The sequence below is a fragment of the Schistocerca nitens genome, chromosome 1 (genome assembly GCF_023898315.1).
Source record: "Schistocerca nitens isolate TAMUIC-IGC-003100 chromosome 1, iqSchNite1.1, whole genome shotgun sequence".
NCBI classification, from domain to species: Eukaryota; Metazoa; Arthropoda; class Insecta; order Orthoptera; family Acrididae; genus Schistocerca; species Schistocerca nitens.
This window is the reverse complement of record NC_064614.1, coordinates 682,632,808-682,648,555: the sequence shown is the minus strand read 5'-3', so window position 1 is coordinate 682,648,555 and position 15,748 is coordinate 682,632,808. Positions and strand designations below refer to the sequence as shown.

The following is a 15,748-nucleotide window of genomic DNA, read 5'->3' as shown; positions in this document are numbered from 1 at the left end:
CTGTCAAACTCTTCACGCAGTATCGTATCTCCCATTTCATCTTCATCTACATCCTCTTACATTTCCATAATATTGTCCTCAAGTACATCGCCCTTGTATAGACCCTCTATATACTCCTTCCACCTTTCTGCATTCCCTTCTTTGCTTAGAACTGGGTTTCCATCTGAGCTCTTGATATTCATACAAGTGGTTCTCTTTTCTCCAAAGGTCTCTTTAATTTTCCTGTAGGCTGTATATATCTTACCCCTAGTGAGATAATCCTCTACGTCCTTACATTTGTCCTCTAGCCATCACTGCTTAGCCATTTTGCACTTCCTGTCGATCTCATTTTTGAGACGTTGGTATTCCTTTTTGCCTGCTTCATTTACTGCATTTTTATATTTTCTCCTTTCATCAATTAAATTCAATATTTCTTCTGTTACCCAAGGAGTTCTACTAGCCCTCGTCTTTTTACCTACTTGATCCTCTGCTGCCTTCACTACTTCATCCCTCAAAGCTACCCATTCTTCTTCTACTGTATTTCTTTCCCCCATTGCTGTCAATTGTTCCCTTATGCTCTCCCTGAAACTCTGTACAACCTCTGGTTCTTTTAGTTTATCCAGGTCCCATCTCCTTAAAATCCCACCTTTTTGCAGTTTCTTCAGTTTTAATCTACAGTTCATAACCAATAGATTGTGGTCAGAGTCCACATCTGCCCCTGGAAATGTCTTACAATTTAAAACCTGGTTCCTGTATCTCTGTCTTACCATTATATAATCTATCTGAAACCTGTCAGTATCTTCAGGCTTCTTCCATGTATACAGCCTTCTTTCATGATTCTTGAACCAAGTTTTAGCTATGATTAAGTTTTGCTCAGTGCAAAATTCTACCAGGCGGCTTCCTCTTTCATTTCTTAGCCCCAATCCGTATTCACGTACTACGTTTCCTTCTCTCCCCTTTCCTACTACCGAATTCCAGTCACCCATGACTATTAAATTTTCGTCTCCCTTCACTATCTGAATAATTTCTTTGATTTCATCATACATTTCTTCAATTTCTTCGTCATCTGCAGAGCTAGTTGGCATATAAACTTGTACTACTGTAGTAGGTGTGGGCTTCGTGTCTATCTTGGCCACAATAATGCGTTTAGTATGCTGTTTGTAGTAGCTTACCCGCACTCCTATTTTTTTATTCATTATTAAACCTACTCCTGCATTACCCCTATTTGATTTTGTATTTATAATCCTGTATTTGCCTGTCCAAAAGTCTTGTTCCTTCTGCCACCAAACTTCACTAATTCCCACTATATCTAACTTTAACCTATCCATTTCCCTTTTTGAATTTTCTAACCTACCTGCCCAGTTAAGGGATCTGACATTCCACGCTGCGATCCGTAGAACGCCAGTTTTCTTTCTCTTGATAACGACGTCCTCCTGAGTAGTCCCCGCTCGGAGTTCCGAATGGGGGACTATTTTACCTAAGGGGGTGCCATCATCATTTAACCATACAGTAAAGCTGCATGCCCTCGGGAAAAATTATGGCTGTAGTTTCCCCTTGCTTTCAGCCGTTCGCAGTACCAGCACAGCAAGGCCGTTTTGGTTAGTGTTACAAGGCCAGATCAGTGAATCATCCAGACTGTTGCCCCTGCAACTACTGAAAAGGGTGCTGCCCCTCTTCAGGAACAACGCGTTTGTCTGGCCTCTCAACAGATACCCCTCCGTTGTGGTTGCTGTGGTTCCACGTACGGTACGGCTATCTGTACTGTATTGCTGAGGCACGCAAGCCTCCCCATCAACGGCAAGGCCCATGGTTTAAGGAATTGGGGGGGAGGGGGAAGTTTCTTATGTTTTTAATATTTGTTTATTTTTGAATATTTGTACGAATAGCTGGACTCTCCATCCAGCAGTTCGTGTTCTGTTCTGGCTAATTGATAGTGTTCATAATAAACATGCTCCCAGTGCTGAGTGTTGTACTTCTTTGACAGCCCTGCTTTCAGATTTGATCTTCATTGTGGTTATGTCATGACAATATAGCCCAAATGCCAGTGAAAACCAACATACACGATAGGCACTCCGTCTTCAGGCCACGAGTGGCCTACTGGGACCATCCGACTGCCGTGTCATCCTTGGTGGAGGATGCGGATAGGAGGGGCATGGGGTCAGCACACCGCCCTCCCGGTCGTTATGATGGTATTCTTGACCGAAGTCGCTACTATTCGGTCGAGTAGCTCCTCAATTGGCATCACGAGGCTGAGTACACCCTGAAAAATGGCAACAGCGCATGGAGGCCTGGATGGTCACCCATCCAAGTGCCGACCACGCCTGACAGCGCTTAACTTCGGTGATCTCACGGGAACCAGTGTATCCACTGCGGCAAGGCCATTGCCCAACATACACAATAAACATAACAAAGTCAGACAAGCGTAGTGTACCTATCATAGAACTGAATTATGAAAACATTACAAAATTACGAGGAAAAGCTATACAGTTTAACATTATTCACAGAAAAGCTTTTTATAAAGCTGGCTTCTGAAACAAGGATTGTTGTTAAGGTCTGGTGAGGAAGATGATCTCTGATAATGACAATATAAGTGTCAAAATGATGCTCATTACCAATATTAAGAATGCAAAGCAATTTGAGCCTTATTTGCATCAAGTTTACCATTCTTGGAGGTTTTCTGGAGGGTTGGATAGGAAGGGCAACTTAGTGTCAGCAAAGATATTCCATGTGATCAGCAGATTTAATTTATATTTTTGGCATACAATTACTCAGATATTGTGCTATTTTAAATACTGGTTAACTTTTTTATTTGTCTTGAGAAGCAATTTTTATGGAAAATTATTTATTTTTGTTTCTGTACAATTGGCTAACAGGACAACCCTAGACATCATCCTTTAGGAGCTGTATGCTTTCATTGAGTAATATGCTATCCTCGGTGCCCTGTCTTCATCTTATTATCTGTCCTTTATAGTGATACTAAATGCTAATGTGCTACTTTTTTATTTTTACCTTTAATTTAGGTCTCCTGCAACATGGGCCGTCTTCATGAAGTTTTTGTTGGAATATATTTGCAGACAAAAGTTGGCCAGTCATCATTTAATTTGTATGACATGGGGCATTGATTTTTTTTAAAACTATAAATAGGCTTGTACTGGTTACTAATGGTTGGCATTGCAGGTGACACATGTCTGCTGTAATGTCTCGATGTATTTGTTGTCAGTTGGTATCTTTTCTATCGAAAGACACTGTGACACACAAAGCACGTTAGGTATTTTAATAATTTTCAATTCCCAGTGTATTTAGCCAGTTGCTATGTGCCTGCATGATATGATGGTATTGCCATTGAATGTTGTCACAAATTTCCTCATTTTCATGTTTCAGCATAATTTTTATTGTACCCTATAAGATAATAAATAATGTTTCAGACCTCTGTCGTTGGTCCCAATGCTAAAGAAAACAAACAAATAAATGAATGAGTATAACAATTATTATTTTCTACTTCAGTTCACATTATTAGGATATTGGGACTGTTATGATACTTTTTGCCTCTATTGGCTGCCTAGACTTTTCCTCCTCTCCCTCTCTTTTTTTTTTGAGCTAATCTGTCTCACCATTATTCATTTCATGTATTCATTTACTGACTTGAATTTGATCTCTTAGGTTACTGATCTCTCTAACCTCCTTCTTTCTTAGTTTGGCTAGTAAATGTCCTTTTACTGCTCTAGAAAATACTAATTAAAACACTTGAACGTGGCTGTCTGGTCCTTTTTGTTTATAATTCGTATCATTGTAATTCCGCTCAAACAGATATTGTTTTCCCACTTTTAATTTTTACTCCTTTTTACTGAGTTACACCCCCCCCCCCCTCTTTTTTCCCCCTCCCCTGAGGGGACAAAGTGCGCTGTTTTAGGGCTTGCTATTTGCCCTTTTCAGCCATGGGTCTATACACTTTATTTTTATACAATTTTTAAATTTCTCTTGCTACATAGTCCAAGGTTTCTTTTGGTTATTAACAATTACGATGATATTTTAACATTTACAATGATATTTTAACATTTACAATGATATTTTAACAATTACAATGATATTTTAACTTTTTTTGTTACATTACAGTTTCGTTTTCCTTCAATTAATTTTACAATGCAATTTGTTCTTTGTCATTAATAGTTTATAATTACAGATATTTTATAATACAGGTAACTACTTATGCTACTATACATATGCATTTATTTTACATTTGTTATTTGGTGTGCAGAGCGAGGGAGGGGGAGTAGAGGGAGTTGGGTTAGGTATGTTTTGATGGTTCTTTTGTGGGCCATGTTCGTGTGTGCTTGGTGGTGTTTGTGTTTTATTCTTGAGTTCTTTCGTCTAGGTGTGGGAGGATGGTGGTATTTGTTGTTAGTGGTGATAGGATTGGGGCGAGATCGGAGTATGTCTTTGCTGTGTTGTGAGCGATTGTGTGGGAGGGTGTTGTGTATTTGAATTTAGGTTTCCTGTTTGTTCTGTGGTTGACTGTGATAATGTCCTCCATGTCCGGTCTTTTGTTTAAGATGTGATTTCTGTATCTGGCTCTCATTTTGGCTAATCTGGTTTGTAGTGACTCCATTCTGGTTGCCTCATATACTTCGTTGCTGGGTGTTATATACGGTAGCATTGCGATACTTCGTAGGAGTCTGTGTTCTGTGCTGAACAGTCTTTTTGCGATCGGTGCATGTATGCCTCCCAGGGGGGCTGCTGCATACTCCCAGAACTGGACGAATGAAGGTTTTGTACATACGTATTGCTGTTTGGGTGTTGCAGCCATGGAAGCATCCTTGCACTTGTCGTATTAGGTTTTGTCTGAGTCGGGTTTTGTTAAGGAGGTACGTCAGGTCGGTTTTCCAGTTGAGATGTTTGTCTAGGTATACTCCGAGGTATGTAGCTGTGTCGTTTAGTTGTAGTTGGCTATTCCAGAGGGTTAGTCGGATGTCATGTTCGTTCTGTTGTTTCTTTTTTGTTAAGTGTCTGTGTCTGAAGCGGACGTCTGTGTCTTGGTTGGGTTAGGTCGTATCCTCCATTTTGCCATCCTGTTTTCTAGACGGTGGAGGTATGTGGAGTTACCTATTCACCAGTCCCTGTATGCTTCAGAAATTTTATGGTCTTTGATCTTTTCTTCCCCAGAAAGATGTTTCTTTGCATTGGTCTTATCCTTTTAAATCATATTGTTTATACGTTTTGTGTCTATCCATGTTTGTAGTTTATTTTCCGCCAGCACTGTAATATTATCTGTGTAAGGAAGGAGAAGGAGAGACAGAGACAGTGTGTGTGTGTGTGTGTGTGTGTGTGTGAGAGAGAGAGAGAGAGAGTTGTGGGGTGGGAGGTGTGGGGTAATCAATAAGAAACTTCACATTAAAGTCAATTTTACATTAAGAACTAAAAAAAGAAAATGAGAATGTGACACTGTACTTCAATGATTACACTGAGATGATCATTTATTCCATATTGCAGTAATTTCATGTAGTTTATAGTCATTACTTTATGCAGGAAAATATGTCTATCAGAAAAATAAGTTTTTCTTTTGTTTTAGATGGGTGTAGTCTGAATTAAGAGTTCTAACATTCTCCTAGCCTACTAGAAATTTTGTTACGTCATCTTATTACTTGAAGACTACCTCCTGTGCTGATAGTAAAAACTACTCTTTTTTTCTGCCTTTCAGTACTTCTGTACCAATACTGTTGTTGTGGAGGTGTAAGATTAGGTCTCTCTCACTCCCCGCCTGCCCCCCTGTCCCCTCAGGGTAAGTATTATGCTTTGATGCTTTGCCTTTCAGCAGTAATAGCTAAGATGTTTTAAAATGCTTTAAATTTGGACCTGCAAAGTTTTGATGCTTTTATTGAACAGTCTTCTCTTTTAGTTGAAAATCCAGCAATAACACCCAGTATGTAACAAAAGTTTGCTAGTCCTTAAATAAAAAGTGTCAGGAATCGTTGCTTGGTGCTAGTGGATATAATTTCTCATGACATGTAGTGCCTGCATGTGGCTTTCACTAAAATATAATTGTCATGTGACTAGGGCCTCCTGTCGGGTAGACTGTTCTCCAGGTGCAAGTCTTTCGATTTGACACCACTTCAGCGATTTGGGTGTCGATGGGGATGAAATGATGATGATTAGCACAACACAACACCGGGGCCCTTAGGACTGACATTCTGTTGCGCTGACCACTCAGCTACTGGGGGCTGATGGCTTTCACTAACAGCTTACATTATGACTTGAAAATGACTAGACTAGTAGATGATCGAAGCATTACAGACTTGTAAATCTTTGCTTTGAGCTAGCCTTAATGAGGTTTAAAATTTTCTAATCACTCATTTGAAAGCAGTCAATGTTCTGATCATTCTGATCAACTTTTTATTCCTATGTTATATGTCTTGTGTTTAGAGAGAGAGAGAGAGAGAGAGAGAGAGAGAGAGAACGAGAGCATTTCATAAGACATTTACTGTCAGTGTGCTATTGTTCATTGTATAAGTGGTGCGCAAGTACAGATCCACCCTTGAGTGTTACCTGCATTTGTTTTTTGCAGTTTGATGATGTGAAATGATCCTTTGTGCAAGGGGGGGACATTTTATAACTACCAATTTTATTATTACATATGCAGATTGTGAACAAAATATTTGAAATTTATATGCCCCTGTTTTTCCTTTGCTTGCAGATTACAGTCATGAGTGCAGTTGAAGCTGAACACTTTTCTCTTAGGTGGAATAATTTTCATAGCAATTTAGCTACTGGTTTCCATGCTCTGTTAGAAGAAGTTGACCTCGTTGATGTTACTATAGCTGCTGAGGGACAGTTTGTGCAGGCTCATAAGATAGTGCTGTCTGTTTCCAGCCCATATTTCAAAGAGCTATTTAAGGTAAGCCAAAGGCTAAAAATAATCTTTTTTTCACTTATATGCTTATGAGAATCATTTTTACATTTTATGTATGATTTTTTTAGGTCAATCCATGCAAACACCCAATAGTAATACTCAAAGATGTTTGCCACAAGGAATTAGTGGCAATACTACAGTTCATGTACCAAGGAGAGGTGAATGTGAGGCAAGAAGAACTGGGAGCTTTCTTGAAAACTGCAGAATTACTGCAGATCAAGGGACTCACTGGGAATGAACCACCTTCAGTAAGTGAATGACAGTATCAACCAAGCACATGAAGTTCAGGTGTTACTAATTCTATAACATTTTTAGATAAAAAGTCTACTCCGCAAGTGGCAACAGGAGAAAACACATAAAAGCTTTAGGATATTTGCAAGCTTTCAGAGCCAGTGGCTCCTTCTTCTGGCAGAAGGATTGATGGGGAAGGAGGGGGGGATGACAGAAAAGGACTGGTGAGGTTTAGGAAATGGGGGAGTTTGGAAAAGTCACCTGGAATCCTGGTTCTGGGTAGACTTACTGGATGGGATGAGAAGGAAAGATTGATTGATGGGAACTGCATCAGATGAGATTTGAAAACCTGAGAGCTTAAAGGTGGAAGATTGGGTAGTAAGCAAGACAGAGATTACTGGCAAAACATTGTGAAAGAGTAAATAAAAGCAGAAAGTTAAGTGCATTGTATATGGTAGAAGTGGGAGATGGAGAAAACAGACAGGTTCTAACATTCTGACGACTTAAAGTGTGAGTGTTGATCTGGGTTATATTGGCTTATTCCCCAAAACCACCTTCCACTTCTTTAAGAGGCGACTTACTTGGAATTTGCAGCCACTCTTCTTTACTGAATAGCCAGCTCCTGCAAATCCTCTTGACTTTTTCTCTGTCGAATAACACTAGCTCCAGAAATTTTTAGACTCTTTCTACTTATGAAATAAGTAGACATACAAACTTAACTTTTTGTCAACTAACGATGTATTTGACCTCCATACACAATAAAAAATTCACTTTCCTCATGAATTAGTAACTTCCTGCAAGTCTCTCATACAGCCGGACATTAGAAACAAATTGAGTTATAGTTAACAGAAAGATGGCTTACCAAGACCTTTCTTAACATGAATCATAAAATGAGTCTTGCCTCTAACAAAGTTGCATCAAGAGTCTACAAGAGTACTTTTTCAACTGTTCTTGTTTTACTAATAATATTCAGTGACACAATAAGCACAGAGCTACGTATAAACTCCATGGTTCTTCCTTACACACGCACTAAAACATCTATGGATTGCCCGATAGGTACTTGTTGGTGCTGTCCGACCACCGCATCTACTTTCTTCCCGCGACTGATCTTAAACATGCACACACAAACATGTGACGCACAGTAGGTAGGATTCTACCATCCCACACTCATATCCAGAATATCGTGTGTTCGAGATGGTAGAAGGCTGAGTGGTTCTAGAATTTACACAGATATTCTCGAATCACTACAAGGTCAGAAAATAAAAGCTGTAGAAAAATAAAAGAGGCTGAAGAAAGGAATAGTTACTAGGAAGAAATGCTGAGACCTAAGAAACTAATGTAAATTAAGTCCAGGTGGCTGGTGAGAACCAAGGATATGTTGTAACATCAGTTCCCACCTGTGGTTTCTGAGAAATTGGTGTCTTTGGGAAGAATCCAGATGGCATATCTTGTAAACAGGCACCGAGGCTGTGACTGACATCTTGTATATCACACTCTGAAAAAGGATATTGTGTGTTGCCAGTAAACACCCTCTGCCTGTGCCCATACATCCTAATTGCTAACTTGGTGGTAGTCATAAGGCCAAACAGTGTTTATGTAACTGATGTCACACAACGTATCATGTCGTAGGTGGCACTTCCTTTGATAGTGTGTGTTTTGCCAGTTGCAGTGCTGGTATAGATGATGGTTAGGAGGGTGCATAGGGGAAGTCTTATGGGGGGGGGGGGATGATGGTCACAATAGTGGGAGCAATAGGGTAGGGAAATAAGTTCAGAAGGAGCCTAGGGTCTGATCAAGATGTGGGGATTGGGGAGGGATTCATGAAAATCTATTCTAGGTGCTGTGCCTGAAATGATGGACAGAATAATCCTCATTTCAGGATACGATGTTAGGAAGTCATAGCCTTGTGGAAGTAGGTCACCTTTTCATGGGTCACTTGGATGGGGCTTCAACCCCTGGTTTGGTTTAGATACTTTGATGACATATTTATCATATGAGGCTGGCCTGTTAGAATTTTTGGAACCCTTGAACACATTCTCGCATCTTAATTTCACGTGATTCTATTCTGTATCCTATGCCATTTTCCTTGATGTTCACCTCATCCTCACTGAGGGTCAGCCACACAATTCTGTTCATATTAAACCTTCGAAAAAACAACAGTACTTACATTATGACAGTTGCTATCATTTACATGTCAAATGTTCCCTCTCATACGGCCTTGATGTTTCAGGCAAATGTATTTGTTCAGATGTAGACTCTTTAGCAATATTCCACCATTCTCTTCTCATCCTTCATTAGGTATAATTACCCTGCCAGCCTAGTTCAGAAGCAGGTTTCCTGGGCCATCGCACCCTATCCTGATACTATTTATCACTCCAAAAAACACCTTAGGAGTACACTTCTCATCTCTCAGTATTATCGTGGTCTTCATTGTATTAAACAGCTACTTCAATGAGGCTGAGACTTCCTAAAATCATGCCCAAAAATGAAATCCATTCTGCCTGATATTTTGCCCACAGCACCTAGAATAGCTTTTTGTTGACCCCCTTCACACAGTCCCCGCAATATCCTAGTCAGACATCATGCTCCTTCTGTACCCATTTATTTTCCCTATGGCTCCCACCCCTGTGAGCATCCCCACTGTAAGACTTGCCCTATGCACCCTCCTAACCACCATCCATACTAGCCCTGCAGCTGAAATAAACTGTCAGAGGGAGAGCAATTTGTGAAATGGTCATGTGCCACCTGTTATGTAAACACTGTTTGGCCTTTTATGTTGGTATGACTGCCACCAAAGTAACAGGTTAGGATGAATGGGCATAGGTAGAGTTGTATGCTAGTAGCACACAATATCGTGTATTGTGTCATCCTGTAGTAGGTGGAGCATGCTCTATAACATGACAGTCACAACCTTGGTGCCTGTTTCACAACACATACGATCTGGATTCTTCCCACAGACACCAATTTCTCAGAACTCCACAGGTGGGAACATGTGTCGCAACATCTCTCTGAGTATCGCCACCCACGTAGCCTTAATTTACATTAATTTCTATAGTCTCAGCATTTCTTTTCTATAAGTATTCCTTTCTTCACACCCTTTTATTTTTCTGTATCTTTACTTTCCAAACTGTCTCATTGGGCTGAAGAAAGAGTGCTTGTATACCATTGGACTTTAGAGTCACATTGGAAAGATGACCGGAGCTTTGTCAGTAATGATAACTTTCAGTAGAAGCTTTTTCTTTTTCAGCTCCTACGTCACGGCAGGTAAGAATGTTTTATGAAACCACTGAGAGAATATTTCTTTGTCCATCCAGGCTTCTTCTGAGCCCAATATTGGACTAATGGCATATTTATATCACTTTTTTGAAAACAGCATGGATTTTGGGATTTCCTAATCACCATGAGCAGTAGTTTATGACTCCCATTTGCATTACAACACACCATTAAAGTGAAATATTCCTTCTGTTGCTTGTACCTATGACCTCCCTTCTCGTTCTTGGCAGCTAACATTTTTGAAGAAAGCATCTCATAAAAGAGTCAGGTTTCATCAGCATTGTATAAGGCATCAGCAATTAAATTTTCTTCCTCTGTTATCTTCTGCATCTTATTTACACTCTTGTGCATCTTTCTCGTTAGCTGAGCAACTTCACACAGTGACTGTCAGCTACCAAATGCCATGGCATTCTTTTTAGTTTGATAGCAACCCTCGCTTTCTGCAAACAAGTTACTATTGCCAAATCATTTGTTAAATGCAGATGCTTTTCCTTTATTATCAGGTCACTGACTGGAATTCCTTTACTGTGTTGTATGAACCATCTATAAACAGCTGTGTCCAGATCTTCGTTCTTACTCGACATAACCTTCTGTTTTCCCAATTCACGATCCATTTGGGCTACATACTGCCGAAAAACATCTTCATTTGTGATGTCATAAGTAGTTGCTCTTCCAACATTGTATTCAGCAACAATGGCTTTCTGCGAAGAGCCTCTGTTTAACTTATCTAAAATTCAGAGTTTCTGCTTGAGGTCTAAGGTAACATGTTTCCTTTTAGAAGATATGGAACTGTAAAGAATGCCACAGTTTCAAATATGTATAGCATTGTTTAAAACTGTAATTCACCAACAACATTGTTGCACACGATAACTCATTGCTGTGCGCCATTTTGGATGTGGTCGGGTTACCGAGAGGCCGGAGTACTGAAGGCCAGATTAGTGAGTTTAGTTTAGTTTCGAATGATTGATTACTTTACAAATGAGTTCATGTGTTAAATATTTGATATTAAGTATATAAGTGAGAGAAACTTTAGAGAAGGTTTGAAATTTTGTTTAAACTTCATTGGAAGTTGCCAATTAATTATCAAACACTGGATGAGTTTAGCCTGGGTATTTTGCACTCCATTGTAAGAAACAGCTAGCTTTTCATTCACTTCAATGTTTATGATGGTATATCTCCTGGAAACTGTGTTGTACAATTATATAATTTTGCAGGCACTTTCAATGGTACTGTCCATAAAAAGTGTTGCAAATTGAATTTGTAGTAAGAAAGTACTAAATTAAATTGGCATACCTGATGTAATTTCACTGCATGAACAGGGAAATTCACCATTTTGTGGAGGTGTTTCAGTGAGAAAAACTTTTGTAAAGGTTTGAAATTGTGTAAGTTTTGATACAAGTCACTAAGTGCTCTCGTTCTCAAGTACTGGAAGGATATGATCTGGGTATTTGTGTGCTGTGCTTTATGCTGCCTTTAGACAAATACACAGTTTTTAACTGTGTTACTTGTGTTATTGTGTTAAACCATAACATAGGATTAAACCTCATAGTAAGTACCTGTGGTCTAGGGGCAGCCGGCACGGTAGCTCAGCATGGCTGCCCTCTATAATAAAAAAACTGAGTGGTTGGATCAATGATGAACTAGAACGGGTGTCATGGGACATCCCGTCCTGAGCAAATACGAGGGCAGTTCAATAAGTAATGCAACACATTTTTTTTCTCGGCCAATTTTGGTTGAAAAAACCGGAAATTTCTTGTGGAATATTTTCAAACATTCCCGCTTCGTCTCGTATAGTTTCATTGACTTCCGACAGGTGGCAGCGCTGTACGGAGCTGTTAAAATGGCGTCTGTAACGGATGTGCGTTGCAAACAACGGGCAGTAATCGAGTTTCTTTTGGCGGAAAACCAGGGCATCTCAGATATTCATAGGCGCTTGCAGAATGTCTACGGTGATCTGGGAGTGGACAAAAGCACAGTGAGTCGTTGGGCAAAGCGTGTGTCATCATCGCCGCAAGGTCAAGCAAGACTGTCTGATCTCCCGCGTGCGGGCCGGCCGTGCACAGCTGTGACTCCTGCAGTGGCGGAGCGTGCGAACACACTCGTTCGAGATGATCGACGGATCACCATCAAACAACTCAGTGCTCAACTTGACATCTCTGTTGGTAGTGCTGTCACAATTGTTCACCAGTTGGGATATTCAAAGGTTTGTTCCTGCTGGGTCCCTCGTTGTCTAACCGAACACCATAAAGAGCAAAGGAGAACCATCTGTGCGGAATTGCTTGCTCGTCATGTGGCTGAGGGTGACAATTTCTTGTCAAAGATTGTTACAGGCGATGAAACATCGGTTCATCACTTCGAACCTGAAACAAAACGGCAATCAATGGAGTGGCGCCACACCCACTCCCCTACGAAGAAAAAGTTTAAAGCCATACCCTCAGCCGGTAAAGTCATGGTTACAGTCTTCTGGGACACTGAAGGGGTTATTCTGTTCGATGTCCTTCCCCATGGTCAAACGATCAACTCTGAAGAGTGTTGTGCTACTCTTCAGAAATTGAAGAAACGACTTCAGCGTGTTCGTAGGCACAAAAATCTGAACGAACTTCTCCTTCTTCATGACAACGCAAGACTTCACACAAGTCTTCGCACCCGAGAGGAGCTCACAAAACTTCAGTGGACTGTTCTTCCTCATGCACCCTACAGCCCCGATCTCGCACCGTCGGATTTCCATATGTTTGGCCCAATGAAGGACGCAATCCATGGGAGGCACTACGCGGATGATGAAGAAGTTATTGATGCAGTACGACGTTGGCTCCGACATCGACCAGTGGAATGGTACCGTGCAGGCACACAGGCCCTCATTTCAAAGTGGCGTAAGGCCGTAGCATTGAATGGAGATTACGTTGAAAAATAGTGTTGTGTAGCTAAAAGATTGGGGAATAACCTGGTGTATTTCAATGCTGAATAAAACAACCCCTGTTTCAGAAAAAAAATGTGTTGCATTACTTATTGAACTGCCCTCGTACAATGAACAATAATGGAAAAAAATAGGTTGTAGGGGGGGGGGTCTTTAATTATTAATTGAAATGTCCTCAGTCCCAGGTTTGAAACCTGTCACCACTTAAATTTTAGTTAATAATACACACAAAATTCTAGCCTTCGCAACCAACGGCTGCTTCATCAGGAAAGAGGGAAGGAGAGGGAAAGACGAAAGGATGTGGGTTTTAAGGGAGAGTGTTAGGAGTCATTCCAATCCCGGAAGCGGAAGACTTACCTTAGGGGGAAAAAAAGGACAGGTATACACTCGCGCGCACACACACACATAGCCAACCACACATCCACAGACACAAGCAGACATTTGTAAAGGCAAAGAGATTCGGCAGAGATGTCAGTCGAGGCAGAAGTACAGAGGCAAAGATGTTGTTGAAGGACAGGTGAGGTATGAGCGGCGGCAACTTGAAATTAGCGGAGGTTGAGGCCTGGTGGATAACGAGAAGAGAGGATATACTGAAGGGCAAGTTCCCATCTCCGGAGTTCTGACAGGTTGGTGTTAGTGGGAAGTATCCAGATAACCCGGACGGTGTAACACTGTGCCAAGATGTGCTGGCCGTGCACCAAGGCATGTTTAGCCACATGGTGATCCTCATTACCAACAAACACTGTCTGCCTGTGTCCATTCATGCGAATAGACAGTTTGTTGCTGGTCATTCCCACATAGAAAGCTTCACAGTGTAGGCAGGTCAGTTGGTAAATCACGTGGGTGCTTTCACACGTGGCTCTGCCTTTGATCGTGTACACCTTCCGGGTTACAGGACTGGAGTAGGTGGTGGTGGGAGGGTGCATGGGACAGGTTTTACACCGGGGGCGGTTACAAGGGTAGGAGCCAGAGGGTAGGGAAGGTGGTTTGGGGATTTCATAGGGATGAACTAAGAGGTTACGAAGGTTAGGTGGACGGCGGAAAGACACTCTTGGTGGAGTGGGGAGGATTTCATGAAGGATGGATCTCATTTCAGGGCAGGATTTTAGGAAGTCGTATCCCTGCAGGAGAGCCACTTTCAGAGTCTGATCCAGTCCCGGAAAGTATCCTGTCACAAGTGGGGCACTTTTGTGGTTCTTCTGTGGGAGGTTCTGGGTTTGAGGGGATGAGGAAGTGGCTCTGGTTATTTGCTTCTGTACCAGGTCGGGAGGGCAGTTGCGGGCAGTGTGAAAGCACCCACGTGATATACCAACTGACCGCCTACACTGTGAAGCTTTCTATGTGGAATTGACCAGCAACAAACTGTCCATTCGCATGAATGGACACAGGCAGACAGTGTTTGTTGGTAATGAGGATCACCCTGTGGCTAAACATGCCTTGGTGCACGGCCAGCACATCTTGGCACAGTGTTACACCATCCGGTTTATCTGGATACTTCCCACTAACACCAATCTGTCAGAACTCTGGAGATGGGAACTTGCCCTTCAGTATATCCTCTCTTCTCATTATCCGCCAGGCCTCAACCTCCGCTAATTTCAAGTTGCCGCCGCTCATACCTCACCTGTCTTTCAACAACATCTTTGCCTCTGTACTTCTGCCTCGACTGACATCTCTGCCGAATCTCTTTGCCTTTACAAATGTCTGCTTGTGTCTGTGTATGTGCGGATGGATATGTGTGTGTGGTGTGAGTGTATACCTGTCCTTTTTTCCCCCTAAGGTAAGTCTTTCCACTCCCGGGATTGGAATGACTCCTTACCCTCTCCCTTAAAACCCACATCCTTTCATCATTCCCTCTCCTTCCCTCTTTCCCGACAAAGCAACCATTGTTTGCGAAAGCTTGAATTTTGTGTGTATGTACGTGTTTGTTTGTGTATCTATCGACCTGCCAGCGCCTTCGTATGGTAAGTCACATCATATATATATATATATATATATATATATATATATATATATATATATATAAGAAAGACGAAAGGATGTGGGTTTTAAGGGAGAGGGTAAGGAGTCATGTTGATGGATATATGTGTGTGTGCGAGTGTATACCCATTCTATTTGCCCTCTAAGGTAAGTATTTCCGCTCCCGGGATTGGAATGACTCCTTACCCTCTCCCTTAAAACCCACATCCTTTCGTCTTTCCCTCTCCTTCCCTCTATCCTGATGAGGCAACAGTTTGTTGCGAAAGCTTGAATTTTGAGTGTATGTTTGTGTTTGTTTGTGTGTCTGTCGACCTGCCAACACTTTCATTTGGTAAGTCATATATATATATATATATATATATATATATATATATATATATATATATATATATATAGAGAGAGAGAGAGAGAGAGAGAGAGAGGGGGGGGGGGGAACATTCCACGTGGGAAAAATATATCTAAAAACAAAG

The 15,748-nt window shown here is 41.2% G+C and overlaps 1 protein-coding gene and 1 pseudogene across 6 annotated transcripts in view; one reads left to right on the top strand and one right to left on the bottom strand.

The window, feature by feature from the left end:
* Positions 1–15,748, top strand: part of LOC126259293 (broad-complex core protein isoforms 1/2/3/4/5-like) — a 344,638-nt gene that overhangs the window by 47,038 nt on the left and 281,852 nt on the right. For 5 of the 6 annotated variants that reach the window (XM_049955958.1, XM_049955975.1, XM_049956000.1 and 2 more), the window contains exons 2-4: positions 5,675–5,755; positions 6,668–6,868; positions 6,952–7,131. In XM_049955958.1, coding sequence (XP_049811915.1) covers positions 6,677–6,868; positions 6,952–7,131 — 372 coding nt within the window. In that variant the 5' untranslated portion in view covers positions 5,675–5,755; positions 6,668–6,676. The remainder of the gene's footprint in view (positions 1–5,674; positions 5,756–6,667; positions 6,869–6,951; positions 7,132–15,748) is intronic. The other variant, XM_049955966.1, reaches the window with a different exon arrangement.
* LOC126208055 (5S ribosomal RNA) lies at positions 2,248–2,365 on the bottom strand (annotated as a pseudogene).